Source organism: Prinia subflava, chromosome 11 (assembly GCF_021018805.1).
Source record: "Prinia subflava isolate CZ2003 ecotype Zambia chromosome 11, Cam_Psub_1.2, whole genome shotgun sequence".
NCBI classification, from domain to species: Eukaryota; Metazoa; Chordata; class Aves; order Passeriformes; family Cisticolidae; genus Prinia; species Prinia subflava.
This window is the reverse complement of record NC_086257.1, coordinates 19,586,999-19,610,348: the sequence shown is the minus strand read 5'-3', so window position 1 is coordinate 19,610,348 and position 23,350 is coordinate 19,586,999. Positions and strand designations below refer to the sequence as shown.

The 23,350-nt window shown below is 41.8% G+C and overlaps 1 protein-coding gene across 5 annotated transcripts in view; it reads right to left on the bottom strand.

Moving 5' to 3' along the window:
• Positions 1 to 11,597: 11,597 nt before the first annotated feature.
• TBL1XR1 (TBL1X/Y related 1) overlaps positions 11,598 to 23,350 on the bottom strand; it is a 109,723-nt gene continuing 97,970 nt past the window's right edge. For all 5 annotated transcript variants that reach the window (XM_063408143.1, XM_063408146.1, XM_063408148.1 and 2 more), the window contains 6 exons: positions 23,059 to 23,180; positions 22,503 to 22,577; positions 19,950 to 20,077; positions 19,618 to 19,783; positions 18,631 to 18,732; positions 11,598 to 16,928 (listed from right to left, as the gene is read on the bottom strand). In XM_063408143.1, coding sequence (XP_063264213.1) covers positions 16,902 to 16,928; positions 18,631 to 18,732; positions 19,618 to 19,783; positions 19,950 to 20,077; positions 22,503 to 22,577; positions 23,059 to 23,180 — 620 coding nt within the window. In that variant the 3' untranslated portion in view covers positions 11,598 to 16,901. The remainder of the gene's footprint in view (positions 16,929 to 18,630; positions 18,733 to 19,617; positions 19,784 to 19,949; positions 20,078 to 22,502; positions 22,578 to 23,058; positions 23,181 to 23,350) is intronic.

Genomic DNA, 23,350 nt, shown 5'->3' with positions numbered 1-23,350 from the left:
CAGGAACCAATTAATCCAATTCTTTTATAATTACCTCTTATAATGGCATACAGCCCAAATCCCAGCAGCTTAATTGCTACTTAATGGAGATATTTATGACACCAACAACTAGAAAAGAATATAGGCACTCTCACTTATGTCAATTAGGGACAGGGTTTAAGCTACTCAACTCCTGATTTGGATTTCAAACACCTCTGAAGTCCTGGAATTTGAAAGCACACAGCCTGAATGGGGAGGGTGTCTCAGATGGGAACACTGGGATGCACTGTGGGTCCTGCCCCACTGAACCACCACTGGACACTTAACTGAAGGGTTAAACACTCAGAAAAGAGAGAGCAGAAATGTGGAGATCTGGCAATGTCCAAAGTGAAAATTTCCTGTGTCTTGATTTAGAAATTAAGCTCTTTTTGCTTCAGCTCAGCAGGCCTGAGATTTTCCCATTATCCCTTCAGAGGAACATGTGAGAGAGAAACCTTGAAAAAGGAATGAGTGTTTAGTGGCCTGCCTAATTTGGTATTTGTACTCAAGTGAGGAGGATATTTCCTGAGCACAGTGTGACACGCTCTGCCTGCTATAAAAGCATCTTGTGAGGTTGTCTCACACATCCCTTAAAATAATCCTCCTTGAAAACACGAGAGCATTCCTTGGAATTCCTGCCAGGGATGTTTTAAGCAACCTGTTACAAGATCAGCCAAAAAAGGCACTGATATTGGGGCAGACAGAGGCAATGTGGTGGTTTTGAGAAAGGCTTTATCTGCATTTGCCTTCATCAACCTGATTTGCCTCAGCCCCAGAAACCCTAAAGCTGAGGCAGCACAACAGCCACAGGATTTAGGCACTCTGAATTCAGGGGACTGCATTTAGCTCAACCTGAATGCATTTTTGATTGATTTAAGGGAAAATAAACAGTTCTTAAATGAAAAATGAACACCTACGGATTGGCTGGCACAGGTTTAAGTACACTCACAGAAAATCATTTCTTCTACCAGTGCAATTTTCCCTTTGTTACTAAGTTCTAAAATGTTAATGGCTTTCAACTTGCAAAAACACAAATGCTCTGAAACTTTGTCCTGTTGCTTGTAAAGTGCATTGCATTGAGAAGTACTTGGTAATTAGAGGGAATGTGCATTTAAAAGCTTAAGAATACAGCTTCTAACTGAGATTCATTTCGTTTTTATGATTGCTTTTATCTTTACAAGCAGCTGAAGACATCCTCTGAAGTCTTAAACTTGTCCTAATCAAATGTTTCAGTCAGTGTATTTTCATGAGACCTGGCAAATTTATTCCATTATGCTGCTATTAATGGTGGATATTTATGCATTAGGCTGCAAAGAAGCAACTCCTACAACTAACATTTCACTAAGGAAAGTTTTGTAATTACACCAAGAGATTGGGAATTGGGATTCCTGGGTTTCTGCTGAGCTGTGGGACAGACATAATGTGCTGTCCCCAAATTGAGTCACTTCAATTCCTTTATCCACTGAGGGCACAGCAATGTTTCTAAGGGATTATTGTGAACATATTTGATAAAAGAGTGACTTTCTTTGGCATTTAATCCCTTCACCTGCATGCTCACTCCAGGGCATGTTACTGCTGCAAGGTTCTTAGAGACCCTCAGAGCAGTTTTATTGTGTTTATGGGTGGTTAATGAGTTAATCCCTTTCTCTCTGACCTGGGTCACAGAGCTGAGAAGCTGAATTTGAAGCAACAACGCTGGCTAAGAGGTAGAACAGAGAAGTTTATGAGGAATTCAAAGAGAAATTGAGCTGTTACTAAAGGTGTTTTCAAATAAGTCCTTCTTATTTGGGGAGAGGATTAATTTTTTTTCCAGACTATCCAACAATTCAGAAAGAAAATAAAACCACCACTGCTCCAAGACCCAAAGACTGAAAGCCTCTCAATTTCTAACACAATCATAGAGATCTGTTTGATCAATAAAAAAGGAGAACATCTGACCTTCCTGCTGCTAGACCCCTCCCAGCAGGTGATGAGCAGGCAGGAGGATGCCCTGGAGAAGAGCAGGCAGCAGAGGTGTCCCAGGACACAGCTCCAGGGGTTGCAGAGATCCCAAGGGAAGCTTAGAGGCAGCATCCAGGTTCCTCTCCCACACCTGCAGAGAGCAGGCAGGTAACTGCAGCCAGAGATTGTTCCAATCTCAGCCTCTGGCTCTTCCTCTATTCCTAATAAACCTGTCCCCAAGGATTTGAACAATTCCCTGGAGAGTCTCATGCCTTCCAGCATTGTAGGCCTTGCTTGTTCCTCTTGTGAGAACTTCCTCACCCGTGGTGCCATGCCAGGATGGTGCTGGACCAGTACTTGGGCAGCCACTGCTGATCTCCAGGGTCTTCCCTTGCCCTGGGGATCAAATACCCATGAAAATTCAAGATACGGGAACAAAACTGAGCCCTGTCAAAGCCTTTCATGAAAAAAGGGAAGAATCCCACACCAGGACAGGCTCTGTCCTAGGACAGCTCTCTTGTGGTGTCCTCTCTGCTCTGCCACGTGCCAGGTGGGCAGCCCAACTTTTGGCTTCTGCGTGTGCCAGTGTAGCCTAGAGCTCAAGGATCTGTTGGGTTGAAATTTCTCATTGGAACAGCTCTAACTGGCTGAAATGTTTAACAACAGGCTTGGCAGAGAAAGACATTTTATTGTAAGGAGTGTCTTGAGTTTCACAAGTGCCCTGACTTTGGTGGAAGGAGCCTCCTCTCTGAGCTGATGGTGATTTATCTGCTCTATTAACAAAGTGACAAAGCCACGGTGCTTTCAATGGGACCAGAAATTAGACTGTCTGTGAAAAGGCAGGAGTGGAGGTTTCACCTCAGTTGCTCTGATTTAAATGCAGGGGAGCTCTTGTGACTCCTTTCGTGTTATTTCAGCTCTAAAGGAACAGAATGGGGAGCAGAGCTGTGCCATAATTGCCTAGGGCTGAAACCAGCAAATAATTCCAGCAAAAATATTTTATCATGGGATTCCCAAGTACATTTGGGAAACTACTGATTCATTTATCAGAAGTGACATAATTTCTTTTCATTTAATGATAACAAAACCAACAAATTAAAAATAACAAAAACAACAAAACAATGCCAAAAAACCAAACCAACAAAAAATCCCCAAAACCAACAACAAACAAAAACAAAACAAAAAACCCCAACGAAAAAATCCCAAAACAAAACACCAAAAAATGCCCAAACAACCAACCAAACAAAATCCTTTGCCATCTCTCACTTACATAAAGAACATACTTACCTGGACGTGTATTTCTTTTTTTCCTCCTCACATTTCTCTCGAGGTACAATTTCAAATTCAAACAACAATAAATGCCTACATTTTATCCCCTGTATTTAACAAATAAAATTCTATGGTAATTTCACAATCAACAATGCCTTGTGTTAGGAATTCCATTATTAAATCTGATTGAATATGATTAAATATGGCTCATGCTTTCCAAAATGGGTTGCATGATGGATTTAAATGAACTCATTAGTGGTTAATGCAGCAAAGTGCTTTCTAAATGCTAATGTTTGGCTGCCTTTGGCTCGTTAATTAATTTGAAGATTGTGTAATTATGGGAGCTTTCGATTAGCATACGTCTCTTCTTTTTATTCCCAAACAACAGTTGTTTGTGTGCAACTATTGGAAATTCAATTATGTTTATAATAAAAATAGGCCATCAAACTGCCCAAACAAGCACACTCTGCAGGGGAACAGCATCTTTTCCTTTCAAGTCTCCTTTATTACTGTTATTTTCAAAAAGAACATGAGCTCAGCAGCTTTACTCAGCACAGAGAAGGGAGAGCAAAGCACATGGCACTGCCAGATAATCACACACCCCTGTTGAGCTGTGCTGGAGGTGTGAGGGCTGAATACAGCTTGGGAAGAAGCAGGGGCAGAGCCTGGCTTGTTTACTCTCTCTTCCCTCCCCCTCTTTCCTTTTTTCAAGTGTATTTATTTTGTACTTTGCTTTTAAAGGCCAACAAGCCCAAAATGAGGCAGTAGGGCCCAGCCAGGAGAGAGGAGTGGGTCTGTGTGTGCCAGGACAGGCACAGCCCTGGGGGATGTGAAGAGCCACAGATTCCAAGGATTCTTCACCAGCTGGAAAAGTGACACCTGTCAAACTCTGCTGGAATTTTGGGCAATGAATGGCAGCTCCACTTTAAATAACACCACAAATGACATACAGCAGAAATAGCCTCTTGAGCAGATATTAGGCACAAGGATGTGACAGACACAGAACTGGACCAAGGGTTGCAGTCAAGGCTTGTCTCTGTAACAGACACATGGGTTAAAAGAGCTGTGGACTCATGAGTGATACTGCAGGGATAACCCATGTCCAAGACTCCTGGAGCTGCAAGGCTCCTGGGTGGAAGAAGGAAAAAGGAGCTGAACCTCCTGGAGACATTTTGAATGACAATGACTAAAAATTTAAATCAACTCCCTCAAGCATTTCTCCCATACTTTTCAAAGGCACATCTGATTTTTCTAACAAGTCCCATGGTTGTCTTCCCAGCACACACTGAATTCACACCAGTCCTTACCATAACAGGAAACTTGTTTGTCATGGATAGATTTTGTTTCCACTTTTGTTTCCAGGGTTCTCTGCTGCAGTTATCCAGGGCCGTACACAGCTGGATGCAGAGGTATCACAAGTGTAAAAGCCAGGAAAACAAACCTGGGCATTCATTAGCATGCACAGCACTGCCTGAAAGGAGCTGCCTTTCTCTGCCAGCAGCTGCAAGAGCAGCAAGGCATTAACATATGGAATAATTAAGCCAAATAAGTAACTACTGTGTTTTCTAGTGAAACAGGACTTCATTTTCTCAGTCAACTTGTATCTCAGAAACACCCAGTGTGCATCACTCAGATAAATCACCTGATGACTGTGGTTTTTAAATTGCTATTAACCATGGACGCTCATCCTGTGCACTTCTATGTGGATGTATATTATTAAAAAATTAGCAACTAGGCATGATTTAATAGACAGCACCAAAACCTCAACACCCTCACCACATCTCCTTCAAGGGAGCAAGGCAAGGAATGATTATGAAGCAAGACCTGTTGGCTGGGCTGAACCATTGCTGCTTCCAAAACCAGAGCCCCTCATCCATTCACTGTCACAGAGCCAGGGATGGGTGGCAGTGAGGACCTGCACTGAAATGTCACCTCCCAAGGCAGCTGGGAAAGGGAATCACTGATTGAAACCAGCAGAAAATGCAGGAACAGGAACAGGCCAGGGAAGAATAGCACTGGTGAAGGGAGCAGGGAGAGGCAACTAAAAGGAAAATCACCAGGGCTTTAGCCAGTCTCTGCAGGGGAAGGCAGGGAGTGAGGTGGCTCCTGCCACCTGCAAAGTCTCTTGGGCTGATGAAAATTAAATGAAACAAAACCTAAGACATGCACTCCAACCACTGGCATTGGCACTAGGAAAAGATGTAACAGAGTTTAACAGGCCAGCACCAAAAATGGCAGAAAAGCAGTGGATTTCCATGCAGAACTGCAACCACTGTCTGAGGTTCCACTGAATGTCTGCAATAAATGTTTGAAGCCAAAGTCACAGAGACAGGGCTGGGGACTTTTGTTCTAAAATTGTACTGAAATTCCCAGAGATTTGGCTGCTGAATTTCAGCCAGCCACCCTAGAAATATCAAAAATTCCAAGAGGGAAAAAGCCTTGCAAGGGTGAGAAAGGCAAAACATAGCATTGCTCATATCCCCTGGCTGTTGCTGGTCAGGGGACTGCTCTGCTATCAATCTCTCCTCAATCCTGTCCTGATGCTGATGCACACTGACTGTGCCACAGGGAGCCAGCACAGGGCCAGCACTCCTGCAGGGAACACCAGGAAGGTCTGGAAGTGCACAGCAGCCAGCTCCAACATCCAGCTGTGGCTGTGGAAGTTTCCCTGCTGTTCTGCAAAGCTGACAGCCTGGTATCCTTCCTGAAATCCTAACCTTTCCCTGCATCCCCCATACACCCACACAGACACCTGCACCTGCTCTAATTCCCTTTGGAAGAGCACTCCATCCACCCCTCAGCTGGAAGGATCATGGTCCCAATAGATCAGCTCTTTTATCTGCCTTTTAATCTCCTTTTCTCCACCCTTGAGGCAGGCTCCATCTTCCCTTCTGCAGACAGGGAAGGCCTGCACACCATCATTGACTCAGGGACGGGAATCTGACAGCCTAATCTTAACTTCTTAACAGCTGTGTTTATTTACTGAAGTAGTAAATTGTTTCCTCTAAAGCACAGAGGGGTTGGTTTGCACAGACACATCTCTGCAGTTGGGGGAGGTTTGGTACTTGCACATGCTTTCTCTTGAAACTACACTTTCCTCTCTCACTGAAGTATCTGAATTAAAGGCAATTTTGGGATCCCAGCTTTGTTGTAATGACTCCTTAGGCTGCTGCTTTGTATCGAGGGGAAGACAGGCTGGGAGTGCAGTAAATTGGCATGCAGGAAATGGGAAATAAATGGGAAATAATACCACCACTTATGCTCTAAGTCTGACTGACTGCACTTGCTCCCATTCCAAGACACTTTCCTGTTACCCAGGTGTAGTTCAGTTCAGTTTACATGAGCAGTTGCCCTTTCAGCCTGTCTCCACATTTACCCACACAGGATAGTTCTGTACAGGCAGCATCACTCGAGGTCAGAGGAGCTGCCAGGCTACCTCAGTGATACCACTCACCCATGCCCTGGAACTTAAAATCCAGCCCTATTAATCCTGTCCAAGCTGTTTTTGTGTTTCTGGAAACAGCCCTCAATACCTGGTGAGGGCTGCTGGGACAGCAGCAGCTCCTGAGCTTGCACTGCTCTGCTGGATGCTCCTGCCCTGTTCCCTTTTTCTGGGAGAAGGAAACAAACCCCAAATCTCACAGCTTACCGTGAGCCAAGCTCTGCTGCAGCCATCCCAGCTGGAAATGCAAGTTTTGGAAAAGAGGAGATGCAGAGATCTAATGGGAAAACAGCACATCCTTCCTGCTCAGCAGCAGTGGTAATTTCTCCATATTAATGAACTAATATTAATGTACTACTGATAACTGATCCCGTGCTAATAAAATCTCCTCTTCTGGCATCCACTTCTCCTTGGGGACATGGAAGCAGCTGGAAATACAGCACACACCTACCCTCTCTATCCACTGGGACTGCTGGATCCTTGAAACACCTCTCTCCAGCAGGGCTGTAAAAAGAGATGCATTTTCTCCATACTCCCCACAGCAGCAGCAGTCTCAGTTGAGCAATGGCCTCTTCTTAGTCTGCAGGTGCTTGGGGTTTTCCAGTTCTAAAATGTGTGTTTAAAGCTTTTTATTCACAATAGATTTGGATATTGCTGCATCCTTGTGACTTTGGTCTATTTAAAAGAAGTCCTTCACCAGACTGGTCAGAAACCAGCAATGTGTGGGTCTCCATGAGACATAAGCAGCCTTGTCTGAAATACATTTTTATCACATTAAAAAGCATTTACTGCCTGAAAACATGTTTAAGCAGTTAAAACTTTTTCTGTCTTGCTTGTTACTATTACCAGTGTCTTAATGTATCACTGGAGCATTTCCTGAATTCACTTTTCTGTTCTGTTCTGCTTCCCAGGGGCCCTTCTCCACTCTCTGTGGAACATTTCTGTCTCAGTGCTGGTTTGGGAGCAGGGTCCCTGGTGGAAGCCATGGGCAGACACAAGCCTCAGTCTGGTCCTCTCTCCTATTTTGGGGGAAAATTTGAGTTAAACTCCTAGCTTTGCCACCAGACAGCCTTGGACAAAATCCTGTCACTAGCTGAAAACCAGGAAGGGGGAACAACACAAAGATTGTAGAAGGGAAAAAAGGTGTTTATTATGTAAAACTTCCAAAAACCATGGGGGTCCTTCCTGGGACAGCAGCAAAGCAAAAATCTATCAATTACTGAGCTACTTCTCAGAGTTATTATAGCAGAACTGCAAAACCAGAAACCTTATTTCGTTTTCAGTTCCTCCCTGCCTTGTTTCAGGGACTGTATTTCTTATAAACAAGATTCTTATTGCAGTATTCATTAGATTGTCTGTCAAGGAGAGCAGCTGGTGTTGATGAATTGATTGAGACACTCTGAGGACAGTTCAGCTTAAAGAAGAAAAGACACAACAGATTTCAGAGATGTAAAAGGCCGCTGTGAGCAATAAACAGCATTTTTTCTCTCCCCACATTCAGGGTGGACAAAATGCAAAATTTTTAATTGGACAGAATTAGAGAGGAAAGTGCTTTACCATTAAGGTTATTGCAGTATTTCAGCAGGAAAGCCTTGGAGAGCAGCCTGGCAGGACAAGGCTTGTGCAGCTCCTTGACTGCCAAGGGTCCTTCCCCACCTACAACCTCAGACATTGCCCCTCACCTTCCTCATCACTTGGTGACTCCCACTATTTCCAAACAGAAACTCCATAAGCAAAAGCATTCCCCTTTATTCTGCCCATTTACAAGTCCTAGAGAAAGTGGAATAAAATGGCTGAAGAGCTGGACAGAACTCTTGGAATTCCTATATCCATGTAAAAAGTGATCAAATGCAAAGAAAGTCACAATGTGCTGATTTCAAACTAACAGAGCACTGTGGGCACAGATTTCTCATCCTTATTGTTTCTTACTGCCCAATTCAGAGGCGCAATTTACCTGCAACTAGAAAAACATTTGATGGAAACAATGAGTCGATTTATCCACCCAGCCAAGCAAACAGTAATAAGCCAGGAGATAAATAAATAAATGGGTCAACAACTATTTCACTCTTGAATGCTCAAGATAAGAAATCATATGCCTAAAGCCCAAAATTGGAGATCACTCACAGTCCAGACAACAGCACCAAACTACACCTCTGTACAGCTGACATTTCCAAGAAGTATTGGAGAATTCCCTGCTTGAACAACACACAGGGCAAAGTTATAATTTGTTCCCTATGAAAACTATATTGAATGACTTTCCCACAGAATTAGCTACAGGAACTGGACAGAAATAAATAGAATAAAATAATAGAATATTTAATTCAGCACACACAGCAAGTTTTACCAATCTGAGCATGAGATGGTAAACAACACAATTGCAACAAACTACACAAACTCCTACTTCTGTGTCTTGGGAATTGGCTCCTGGCTTCAAATTACTCACTGCTAGAAAGCAGTTTGTTCCCATCCACCAAATCAGCACCTGACTTTGCTGCAGTGCTCAAGCAAACTGAAGACAGATGGGCTGTAAGAATAGAAAGGGAAAGAACTGCAAAACTTTCAAATAACTATTTAAGAAGTAAACTAGGTGCAATTCTTCACTCTTGTCCTTTAGTGGGAATTTGCTATTTTAAAAACTAATCACTTACGAGAAATTAAGGGATGTCAAAATTACTGTGGCTCCCAAGTCATATGAATATACGGTTACTGTGTTATTTAAAAAAGGGAATTTTTTAATATTTATGGAGCAGAGAGCCCCAGTGCAGCCCAAGTGCAACAGCCAGCAGACACTGTGCTCCAAGTGGCCTCTGGAACTGCAAATGATGCAGCAGCACAAGTCCCTGAGCAGAAAAGAGGCTGTGGAGACCCAGTGCAGCTTTGGAGAGCCCCCAGCCATGACTGAGCCCCCACCTGTGCCCCTCTGCCTGGCATTTATTAAAGACAGGCCCCACACCTTCAGATATTCTTGTCAGCAGAAAACATTTGGAGCAAGGACAAAGGTACAAATTAAACTAAATGGAGCCTGCAGATTTCATGGTTTCCACCAAGGCTGAGACAACACGCAAGGAGCAAAAGGTGCTTCAGGTTTGTGGTATGAGCACTTCAGCACAGGAAACTTGACCTTTAATGGATGGATTTTTGAAATATCAGAAAAAAAAAAATCATTCATCCACCAACATCTCTTTTCAGAAGTGCTGCCCTAGGTCTGCTTGCACTGGGGAAAAATTGGGAATTTCTCATCAGCATAACTGCGAGCTGGGCCCTTTGATTCTCTAATAGGGGAGGCAGTACAGTCTGAGCTGTCACCAGTCCAGTGGAGTCTTGAAAATGTTCAAGAATGTGTAACCCAGAAAGCTCAAAATACAGCGTTCTCAAGGTTGAAACCAGGGCACTCAGCATCTAGATCGAGTCAGAAAAACTCTGTGGAAAAAAAGAAAATAGTCTGCTGAAAGTGCTCAACCTCTATTGAGATGTCTTGACATTTTTTTGAGTCCAAAATCTTGACTTGGTAACTGAAGAATTAATCTGGAAGCAGAACATTTTCACATGACATCTACTAAGAAAACCTGTCTTTATTAATCCTCCAACCAAGCCTTTCTGGCACCAATTTTCAGTTAGTCAGATATCCACAAAAGCCCCTGCACTGCAGAACTCCTGGGTCAGCTTTCCTTAAGGACAAAATACTAACTGGGGCATCATCATTCTCTACAGAATCATCAATAAATTCCTCCCAGATTATTATCCCCTTACAGCTGCCCTGTGCTGACATCAGCAGAGCAAAGATATTGCTTCAACTTCCATTAAATCATTTTCCTGTGAGGTAGGGATCACAGACTTTTTGAATACCTGAGAGCACAAAGTCCTACAGAGTTATAAGAACCAGGCTCTAACCAAAGTCCAAAGGGGAGATTTGGGAAGCAGTGGAATAAGGCACCTACCTGGAATGCTGCCTCCTCTTCCCAGGATGGATCTGGCCATCACTACCATGTGAGAGCAACATGTACATAACACGACACTGCTCTGTGGTTTCATTTACACCAATGAAATATCAACTCACAGTCTGTCCCAGAACAATGAAACTGCTCCAACGCTGCTGCCTCAAAATCCAGGTGACACAGAAATCCTGCGAGGCACTCAGAGTCCAGGTGAAGGGAAGGCAAGGCTGGCTTTACACTAGTTAAACAGAGTCCTCCCTCTGTTTTCAATTCATTACAGGCACTTTTCAACAGCAAGTTTCTAAATATTCTAATCAATTTTGATGGCATTACTGAGAAAGCTAGTAATTTTGGATATAGAGCAAATCATCAATCCACAATTGCAATTTCACCACAGAGATCTAGACTGAAAAGAAACTGTCCATGTTCCCTCACTTGGATTATGACATGACCCACAATTCTAAAGGAATTAAATCATTATATGCATGGTGGATGTTTGCTGTTCCACACGTGACTCTGAACGGTTTCACACGTCTGGAATACAGGAACACAAACAACATCGCTCTGTAACACCAGATCTCCCCAAAGTGAGATTCCACCACCAGGGAGGAGCTGCTCCCACGCCTCCAGGATCTTCCACACAGCTGGGCTGCAGCTGCAAGCACCCCTGGACTCTGCTTCTGTTCCACAGGTGTAGGGGTGAAGGGAAGATGGAGCGTGTAAAACACAAAATAAATCAGTTCCCCTAAATGGAACCCCGTGGTGGCAGGGGACGGTGTCACTGCCACAGGAACCACAGTGTGCTCACAAAGATCCTGCAGCCACACAGTGCAGCACCTCCTGCTGCTGTTTGCACCCTGTCTCATGTGAAAATGTGCCAAAGTAAATATTAAAAATAGCGTTTCAGTCTGTCACCTCCCCTGCTTAATGATCTGCAAATGATCTTCCATCCCAAGTGTTTAAAATTACTGGTATATAACATTCAGCCAAGGTAATATCAAAATATATTTTATTCTGGACCTCTTTCAGATCTGATTCAAATTACAGTTGTCAAAGCAATACAATGCAAAGGGAAACTGCAACAGAAAATGTGCCTAGAAGGGATATAAGGGCCTTGGGGACAAATCATTGTGATGTAGAACCAAAATACATCATAAAGTGTAATTAACATGGTCCAGGACAGTATAGAACATCTATATCAGTCTTCTTTAGACAATAATCATGAAAACTGAACAATAAAAGTCCTTTAAACAAGTACAAAAAACTGTCATGGGCTGATTTACACTTTTACAACAGTTGTAGTTTAACTGGATAACTGAAGAAATGATGCAGACATTTTAATCCAGTGCTATAGGTAGGCTCACAGAATTAGACCCAAAGGATTTGTAACTCCAAATGAAACCATTACAACTACAATGTCAATGTCAGGAGAGAGAGAAAATTACTTCTGTATTCTAGAATTACTGTTCTGCACACTGCAGTCTGTTGAGGACAAGATTGCAAAGTACACTGGACTAGCAACAACATGCAGACTGTTTTCTTGTATTTACCCACAAATGTCAAAAAACATTATGAAGTAAAAATGAATGATCATTTAAAAATAAAAAAGAAAAAGAAAACAAAACAAAAAAACATGCCTCAAGTTATTGTCAAGCTTCAAACTTAAAGGCAGAGAAAGCGAATTATGTACTCAAAACTACTGATCTGAAGCACTATTAACACAAAATCTGCAATCCACTCGACACGGCAGCTTTTCCTGCTTCGTCTGCCTCCCACCAGACTGACAGTGGAGACAGTCACACTTTCACAGCTCGTGGTATTTCAGAGCTTTCTCTAGAGGGAGAAGTGAGGACTGCTCCATGTCTCTCTCCCTACGGAAAATGTCAGGGATCTCGATGGAGATTTACTGCTGTCTCCCGAAGCTGTATTTGCTTCTAACATGCCACAATGTTGCTTCTGCTTTCTTCAGGCGTCTGGAGAGGGTGGAAGTGATCCCACCGGGGAATGGCTCTACAGGGCTTTGGGAAGGGAGGAGCTATCCTGCTCATCAGCCAAAAAGGAACTGGGCTAAATCTACCACGCCAGGGCCTGGCAAAACCCCAGGGACACCGGGGGACCCTCGGCTCGAGGGGGATGGGGCTCATTTTATCCACACCGGGGGCTCGGCACGGCCCTGGCGCTCACCCTGGCAAGGGCTCCTCATCAAGTGACAGACTGTGGGAGTTCTGGTGAAGTAAAAATCAGGTCCCAAGGCTCCCCTCTCTGCTGAACAGACAAAACCAGACAACCTTGTGTTTACAGGCTGCACCCCCCAGTTTGCAGTGGGGATGAATCTCCTTCCTGCAGCAGAATTGAATGTGTCTGCTGCCGGGGTCACTCTGCCGGCAAACCAGCACAGCCACTGCAATCCCTAAACACCAAGGACATTCCCAAGGTACAACGCCCCAGCAGACGCCCTAGCATGAGGTAAGCAGTGTAAGGAAAAAGGAGTGCTTTTGAAAATGAAAATCAATTAAAATCGGTAGAAATCTTTGGCCTTTCTCTCAAGATGCATTAAAGTGTCACGAAATCAAGAAACATGCTTCGAAATGCCATGTCGTTCTGACTCTGGTAACTACGACCTCCCCTCCACCCAACCCAGAAAAAGAGGCACTTTTAGTGTTTCATATAAGATTTCCAATCATCTAGTAGACATGCTAAATAACCCTGCACAATGGTAGTCCCAGAATAAACTCAGTTTATCAACATTACAAAGAGTCTAAAAAAGCTTTTATGAAGACCTAGATATTCTCTTAACTACACTAAAAAGTCCACTGGTTGGGAATCTTTACATCAATTTAAAAATGCAGAAAAAGGTAAAGTAAAAATAGAAAAAGACGAACTCTACAGAAACCTGGATCTGGTCATGCAAAAATGAGAGACGGGATTCCGAGATGGATGCACAGAAAGACAGCGAACTCAAGAGCAGTTCATTTCTTATCCCATCATTAATTCTGAGCCCAGCTCTTCCCCTTTCTTTTATCCTCTGTTTGGATATTTGCCTGTTTTCATGTTGAACTGGTAAAAATAGGAACGACTCCATCCATAAGACTGAGCATGCACGTACTGCCACGCAGAGTCAGGGCCTTGCTGCCACCTGGCTTCCCCTTTGGAAGGAGCAATCTGGACAGCCTACCCCAGCCCGGACACGAGGCCTGTGTGCTACAGCAGACAGTAACTCACGTCACGGCTCTGTGGTGGTTTTGTCTGCTTTGTGGCGGGCAGGGCGGCGGGACTCGGCGCGGCCGGCACGCGGCGGCTGCGGGAGCAGGAGCAGCACTGTGGCATGCGAGGCTGGACAGCTGGACAGCTACGGCCGGAGCTGGGCCTGGGGACACCGGCCTGGGGACACCGGCCTGGGGACACCGGCTCGAGGACACCGGCCTGGCCCCAGGGCAGGGGCACTGCTGGCCCTTAGCGGGGCAGGGGCTCTGCCCGCGCGTCCGGAGCCGACAGAGCCGACGTTCCTGCCGGACCCACACTGACAGCCCTGGCCTGGACACGCTGAAGCTCTGGTGTTCTCTATTTCTGAGTGTGTGGTGCTAGTGCTGAAGCAACTGGAATTGCAACCAAAACAGCTGATGATTGAGAAAGAGGAAAATGGCAATACCCTAAAAACATGGCTGTGTGATTTTGCAGCTATGTCACAGAACTCCACCACAATTGTTTAGATTGGCTGAAAGAATCATCCAATGACTTTTATGAAAATGAATAAACTGTCCATATTAAAATACAAAAGTACTATCAAGAATCACTTCTGACTTTCAGATTTAAATTCAGTGCAATTGACAAATGCATTGCTAAATGAAAAATGCAGCTTAAACATACTCAAAACATTTGTGTCTATTCCTGGGAGCACAGTTTAAAATTATTGCACAGAATTTTTTTTTTATTTTTATTTTTTTTTCATTAAATGACAGAGGTCAGCCACAGTCATGGACCTCCAGCAATAAAAGCAATATTTCAAGTGCCAGACACTCAATATATTAGGTTTCCTACATATTGTAACTCACAGGATAATTGCTCTAAACATTTGCAATATGTTCCAAAACCCTAAAAATAGCTGGCACAGAACCACCACGGATAACTGTCTTTATGGATATGACTTGGTGTTGGTTTTAAACGCTGTGTATGATAGCAGTATAATCCTGGGGTGTATATAAACAATGTATTGTTGACTTGTCTTTACCACTGGCAAATTGCTACCCTACCTTAGCCAAACTCAGACTTGCTTCAAGTCGTGTTTATTTCATGGAAATAGCAGAAATCGATGCCTAAAGAACAATGGTTAAAATGTCAAAGCTGCATTATCTCAATTAAATGAATTTATACTTAACTTGGAGGGGGGAAAAAAACCCCAAATGAATAAAAAAATAGGTTAGAGACTAACAATCATAAGCCACAAAATTAATTGTGATTGAAATAGTGTTATAAAACCGATAACTTTGCAAAGCTCTGTAATATAAACCATTCCTTAAGTAAAATGTCTGTGACATAAATTTGACAACCTCTCTTTTTATAAATTTACACTCTTGGAATCTTATGCAAGACATGGTGCAACCTTTTCAACTACACATACGCATAAACACAACCTCATGCTATCATTTACAAATAAAATCACTATTAGTATACTTTTAATCACATGAGCAGAAAAAGGTTTGCCATATACATCTGTCATTGTAAGAAAAATACTTGATATTGTAAACAGAGTAAAAGACACTATATAGTAGTGATTATTAAAAAAATAGCAGCTTACATCTACCCTATATTTGGAAAAAAATGTAGTCACAAGTTACAATAAACTGCAGGACCAGAGCAGCAGGGGAATTAGTGCAAGTATTCATCTTTTAAATAAGCTGAATCACTGCTATTAAAATAAACTTGAAGCAAGTCCTCTGTTTAAGATTTTTTTTTAAATCTAAGGTAGTAAACATTTTGCCTCTTAATGGCAGTGTTATCAAATATATGCCAAAGATTTTATTTTAATAAAGAAAAATTACATGAAATACTTTTAATACTGGAGTTTGGTTACAATTATACATCTAAGCTCCTACAAATAATGATGGGCAACTCTGAAAGAAGCTGTGGCATGAACCCTTGTCCAGAAAGATCTTAAACTCTTAAACAAAATCCCCCAGCTATATTTTGCTCCTTTTCACAATAGTGCACAATTTAACCATATTTTAGCTATGGTCTTAAAGCAACAGAAGATGCGTTTTTCCTCTTTATTTTTTTCCTCTTTTTTTTTTTTTTTTGCATCCCTGTTTGTTTTTTTTCTCCTGTGTTTTTGTGCCCTTCTGTTCTTAAGTTTGGCAGAATTATGTCCCAAATAAGAAATTACTGCATTTCAGCCATGTCACCAGAAAATCAAACATAGCATTATAACCATTTCCATCCTACTTTGTAGATGAGAAAGACGTGAAATATCACGCTGCAAAGAAGGATTTTTTTTTTCTTCTCTCTTCCTAATCCCTTTGCCACCCTCCCTCTGTTCACAAAATTGTGCTCTGGGAGCCACAAAATGTACCAAACATTATCAGGTTCAAACTACCTCTTCAAAGAATGCATCAAAACATGTTTCAAAGAAACGCCTTTTTTTTTTTTTTTTCCAAGGTGAAAAAATATAAACAAGAAACTAAATCACTCCCTTACTTCATGCATCCGTAAACTTAACCAAAACAAAACAGAAAACCAAATGATTAAAAGCAAAGAAAAAAAAAACTACTGCTGCAGATTTCTGTAAGTCCATTTTCTCTGTACACACAAACTGCTCAACTACTGAGAAGGAAAACAAAAATACCCCACAAATCCACGTGAGAATGGATTTCATGGGAGAAGGGGTAATGAAGGCTGCCATTAGTATCTTCTGATTTTGGTATGTATATGGGTCTGCTCTTGTATATGGTATATTTCTCTCTCTCTCGCTCTCTTCTGTTTTTCATATCCAAAACCTTTAAATGTTATTTTGGGGCACAGCAGATTCCAGCACTTGGTGAACAGGATTCACAAGCTGTGACAAAACTCTGTCATCCTCTTCAGGGTGTAATTTTTTTTTTCTCTTCTTTTTTTTTTTTTTTTTTTTCTCCTTTTTTTTTTTTTTTTTTTTTTTATATACAGTATATGTATATATTTCTTTTACATTTGGCTGTAGTGGACTGGCCATGGTTCGATTGGGACTATAGCAGTACATGGGTCAGGGACAGTCATTTTGGCTATGTACACATTCATAGTCGGTCCATGGCTTCCAACTAAGAGCGCTATTTCCGGAGGTCTAGTACACAAACCTGCAAAGAGAGAGACACAGATGCAGCAGCTGCACAGCACCACGGGCATTTACAGCTCTGTGGGAAGGGCCACAGCAAAATCTCACACATGGGTTGTGTAATCTTAACCTTATATCCATTAACAATGATCAAGGAATATCAAAATGACCAGGTGGGCCCTTTATGAGCCAGCCCCAGTGCTAAGAGGCACTCCAGAATTACTATCAGAACAGCAACAGCATCTTGTGTAAGCTGTTTGCCTGTTATTTGATACTATGAGGCTGAGAACTTACTCAAATCTAGTTTGTAAAAAATATAAAATGAAATTTAAGTATGTGGACGAGTACTAAAATAGATCAGAATAACAGTTAATGGTGTACAAATTCCAGTTTTAGTCTTCCCAAAATCTCCATTAGGTAGTGCTTCTGGGTCTGTCAGATATAGAAATCTATTAGTAAAATACAACCATACACAAGATAACACCAGCTGCAAGCACATTTAAAACAGAGTGGATGAGAAGCTTTTGCTAGCGAACAATATAAAACAAATTAAGCCCAACATTTTTTAAAATATCAGAAATTAAATGAAAACAAATCTCTTCCAAGTATAATCAGCTTCTTGGGCCAAACAAATTGGAGGACTGGAAAGGTATAAGTATATAAGAAAGTATAAAAAAGGTTCATCTGGGGGGAGTGATAATTTCCACTCAGGATATGACTTAAGCTTTTGTCCTTTTACAATACTGCCTATACTTACAAGACTAAAATGATATAAAGACTAATCAAACTTACTTCTCTAGAATTTAGGCTCCTTAAAATCCAGATCTTCCTACTTTGTGATTTGAGCTCTAACAAAACCACCTTACTTACCAGCAAGGAGCATTCAGGAGGGAAATGCTTTGGCACCTGTGTTAAGACACCACCTGAGACTCTGCACTACTAAGCTGCCAGGATTGATTTTGCTGATGTTTGTTAAAGGAAGCTGCAGGACTTCAAAACACAATTCCTTTATCAGCCTTATTTTAATTTTGCTTTTCCCTAAGCTCTCCTCTCCTTTCTTTGCAAGCCATGGTGAGACAGAAGCAAGGAAAAGCCCTGGGACTGTGCTGCTTATGAAGAGCCTGCACATTCCCATCCCACTGCAGTTCTCTGCAGGACAGTGTCAGAGCAGGCAGGAGGTGATGCTCCAACACCCTGCAGTGAAATGACAGTGGGGCCATCCATGATTACTTAAACATGATTTTATTCCCTGCTTTTCCTAAGCAAAGTGGAGCAGACTGATATTTATATATAGCTGCTGACATTTTTAGGAACTTTTTAATTACAAGCATTTAGAAATCTGCACTTTGTTTTGCTGCTGAATGCAATGCAGAAGGTGTTTCATTCCTGTCATGCACTATAATAATATCACTTACACTGAGCATTTTCACTCGGAAAGGGCAGAGAAAGAAAAATTTGTTTCTAAACCAGCCACACTGGTCATGCTGACACAGGCCCCAGAGGAACAGAAAATATAAATTGGAGATATCTCCACCTTCTGAGGTTTTTGGACTGGAATAAAGATATTCCCCTTACAATACCACAGCATGGTTACAGTTGAAAACCTACAGGTGAGCTGGCTGTATTCAACCTTCAGCTAGAGAAAGAAATTTTGTCTCTATTGTTGGTTAAAAGATTTGCAGATGTTTGTTATTAGAACACCAACCAAGTCAAGCAACACTTACTGAACCATCTGAAGCACTTGCTCCAACTTTGTCTCCTGCTGCATTCCAGCAAACCTCAAAAATCCCTCCTGTTCCCCGATAACTGTGAACTAGGGCACCTGTCTGAAAAAGGGACAAGGCAGGTAATTATTACAACAAAATCAAAGTGAGCAAGCACAATTTGTACATGTAAAATTTCCCCACTGCTTTTAAAAGGTAGAATTCTCAGAGGAAAGGGTCCAGAAGAGATCTGTGGACAGACTCAGCACCTTGTTACAGGATGTGGCACAACCATTGCATCTTGAGCTCTTGTGTTTGACAGGCAAACCTGGGATGGTCATGACTACTTCCAGTTACTAAAATGAGCCTTTCAGAAATTAATACCCAATGCCCAGCAGCCAGAGATTGCATCATGCTTGACAAGGTCTTCAGACTTTCAAACATAACAAGCCCTGTTTTTTTTGCCAGAAATACAAAACAAGCAATAGTGTCCTTTCTGAGAAAGTTTCACAGGAATACTTTATCATCATTATGTTCCCTCACTTTGCATTCTCTTGTTTGTCAGAGAAATTCAATGAAACAGCCAATGGGATCAGTATGTCCACACCCACTCATCACTCTTCACAAAAGGTCCTGTTTTATCAGGAATTTAAAGTTCAGAGTTAACACAGACTATTTTTGGATGAAATATGCTCTTGGAGAAACTTTGTTCAATGTGGGGTTTTGTCGGTGAGTTTTTGCTTGGGTCTTTTTGGTTTGCTTGGTTTTTTGTCTTTTTGGGGTTTTTGCGAAGACAATGTAAAGACAAGTATTACTTCACCATAGGGCAAGCATTCAAAGTGAGAACTTAAATGTACAACCATTAAAGGAAATAATCTCAGAATAAAGGGAAAACCAGTGTGTTAGGAATGACAAAGCTCTTTGTGGCTGCAGTGTGATGGATAAACAAAGGTTGGAAGGATGGAAAAGACCAAAACACAAACTTGTGAACACAGAGAAGAGCAATACCTGTGTATTCCAGATGTGTACACATTTATCAAAGGAGCCACTGGCCAGGTACCTGCCATCAGGACTGAAAGCTACACTGTACACAGGTTCTTGATGTTTTGTCAGAGTATGAATACAAATTCCTCTGTCTACATCCCATAACCTAACAGTAGAATCAAAGGATGCACTGTCAAGGAAAAAAACAGATTAATTACATCTCAATTCAACATATTTTTGTTGCTAATACAAAGAGAATATGATAAAGTATCTTACATGCATCAAAACATTCTGTGAACAGAAATGAGGTAAAAAATAATGTTTAACAAGAATTTAAAACCAGGATTAAATAGTACCTTGCTAACATAAGATTGGCATTTGGATTATTTGTTCCTGGTCCTGTAGGACTCCATTTGATAGTATAAATTTCTTTGTTGTGTGCTTGTAAATCATGGACACAACTGTCTTGTTTCATACTCCAGATCTGTGATAAAAAGGGAGGAAAACAATAATAATTTAGCACAACATTGTACTAAAATATATTTTACATGTTTCTTCTGTATCATTTGCAGGCTGATTGTCACCTTTCAGGCCACTCAAAATATTTGCTATGATTGCTAGGTTTGTAGAGTAATTATACCAAGTTTTATCCCAGGACCTTTCATTCTTTGTGTTCTAGGCCCCCAAACAAGGTTAATGAGTAATAAAGGTGCTGCCTGTAGAAACCCAACTGTCTGAGTTAACTGCAACCCACTTGAAAAGTGCAGGGATGAGAGCAGATGCTGAAATGAGAAGAGCAATATGTAAATGTTCATGTCTGAGTTGCTAAAATATCACAGTCCTATTTTTAAATGAACCTTTTGCTACACAGACTGAGTGGAATAAAGGGAGAGTAGAGAAGTTTTCTGTTTTCATACAAATCCAGAGACAAAAATACCACTATGACATTTTCCTGACTTATTAATATTTGCATTGCCAGATTTCAGTGTTCAGTACTTCACAGAGGTCATTAGAGGACTCCAGCTCCTCCATGATCATGCTCAACAAAAAAACTTTATTCTATTAAGAGTTTACATTGCTTCTACAGAAGGAATTTGGGAAGGCTTTTATTCATTTTCCTACACTTGAAATTTGATATGGCAGATAACCACCTGAACACTATTTTTAATAATATCTGTCTCAGTAATGCTTTTAGTTCACTTTTTGTTAGAAAAAGCTACCTGGAGCATGTTTAAGCCCAACTGTATTTAAGAGGCAATTGAGGTGCATGTGTAAATAAATGGTGCTTTTCAGAACTGCTGCTTTGCTGAAGAGGAAATTGATTTTCAATGTGCAGACAGAATTGAAATTGTATTTCCAGTTTAATTGATGGGATCAAAATCTACCTTCTCTTCCCAAAGCTGGCATGGATGAAAGAGTCTGTATCAGCTGCCCTAGAGAACATTAAGTTGTAGATAGAAACTAACCAAGTAAATAAATCACTGGGCACCTTCCATGTGCTTCCAAACTGGTATTTATTCCTACTGCCACTGAAAAGTAAGTGATCCACAAGTGATTAGTGATGTGCAGACTTATCCTCCAGCATTTGGTGTTTGAGTTAACCCTAAACAAAACAGCAGTAATCTTTCCAGCCTGGGCTCCGTTCGAAACAGCCTCCAAGAAGTTAATTGCCTGAATCCCACAAATGCTGACACACTCCCAGTTGTCACCTCTGCTCATGGAGAGGCAGCAGCAGCAGCTTGAGCTTCAGCCTGGAATTCATCACCCTGGAGTTTCAGCTGTTTAAGTATTAAATACCTGCTTAAGCTGCCTATTTTGACTCCATCCACTGCCAATGGAGAACAACTGATGCTCTCAGGGGTTTCCTCAACACACTTGACTTAAGACACTTAACCTAGGAAAGGATAACTTGCTCTTCAGCAGTGCTAGGCAGTGCTGACTGCAGATGTCTAGACATCCAGCTTTAGACTGGAGGCTTAATGCTTATGTGTTTGTATTTAGATAAGGTGATTTCCCTTGCCAGAGCCTGACCATGTGCCAGCAGGAGGGATATGTGGCTACTCATTCAGCCATTCCCTGATTAAATAACAGTGATCTGGGTGGAATTAACTGTCCCAAGGGCTACTAGCTGTCAAGGACTAGTGCTGTCAATGAAAAAAATGTATCCTGAAACTCTACCAAGCACAGTGCTAAAGGTCCCAGTGAATGTAAAGCAGTGCAGGAGTAATGGCAAGCATCTGTACATGGAAGCAGCACAGGGCTGTCAGGCATGAACAACCTCATCTCCCTGGTGAAGGTTTGTAAGGATCTCTAGAGTGCCCTGAAGTCACATGTGTAAGCTGCAGTGTCCTCTGCACTCCCAAGTTTGCCCCTGTTCTACAGGAAAGCATGTAGCTATGAATCATTTGGAGGACAAGTGTAGGTGTGAGTGAAAACTGTAGAATGACTCCTGATGAACTGGAAAAATCCAGGAGTGCACACAGCCTCTGAAGAAAAAAACATGCCAAAGATTTTAACTAGAAAGCAGGGGAAAGCAGAAGAAAATCAGGAAAGGAGCAAGTCACCCATTCTTGTATGTGCTACCTGACAAGCATTCCAACTTTTTCTTTTAACCAAAAGCAACCATCAAGCGTGACAGCTTCGTGATTAATGACCTGATTCTGTAAACAGCTAAAAGCACCTAATAAATCATGCTCCAGGTCTCAGGCTGGCAGCCTGTAACAAGTTCTCTGGACCAAAGCTTGGCCCTGATTAACAAGGATTTCTAGGACTGCCTAACCTTGTTATATTAAAAAAGAACAAATATTGGACAACGTGGCAAGTACAGTGATACTGCCAGAATGCCCAGGCTAATGGAGTGCATTCCAGAGTCCTACAAAGACAAGGGCCAGCCCCAGAACTTCCATTACCTTTAGAGTCATGTCATCAGAGCAGGATGCCAGCAGATTACCAGTTGGATCCCATTTGATTGCATTTACTTCATTCTAAAAGTGAACAATGAGAGTAGGTTGGAGACTTCCCTTCCATTACAAATGACAGCTTACAAAAGAGAAAGCTGGACAGCAGTTATAAGCATTTGCATAATTGTCAGGATTTTAACACTTAATTTTTATTCATAGCTTTGCCTTCAGTGACAGCAGCTTTTTGCTATCCATTTATCACATTTCCCATGCATTCTTGTACACCAGGTGGTAAAGTCTTGACGTTACCATGCTTCTTCTTCTAAAGCTCCCTCTTGCATCCTGGCACTGGTAAAACAAGCTGAACACGGGGATGAGAATTGTTCTAATAATCACAGAGATTGTGATTTCCATAAGACCTTAACCACAATTAGCTATGTGTGCATCTACTGCCATAGCAAATGACCAACCATTACACAAGTGCTGGGTACTGGTAAATTTAGAGAGCCCCCAACCTCTCACTAATAAAAATATCACAAAACAACCCCCTTTTTGCAGTACTTACTGTGTGACCCTGGAAGGTTTTGATGGGCCTATCTTGTCCTAGTTTACAAACGTGAATACACATGTCTGTACTGCAAGAGGCAAATGTGTTGTTACTCTGCCAATCAACATCTAATGCTGGTGCTAAAAGAAAAAGAAAGATATTTAAAGCTGTAGTATGCACTCTGCAGCAATTTGATGTCCAAATTTAGTATCCACCACCTTTGAACAAAAGCCAACAGGAGGCAACCATTAGTTTTACAGCAGTTCTGAAGATAAACACTAAGAACAGTAAGAAATGCAGGCAAAACAAG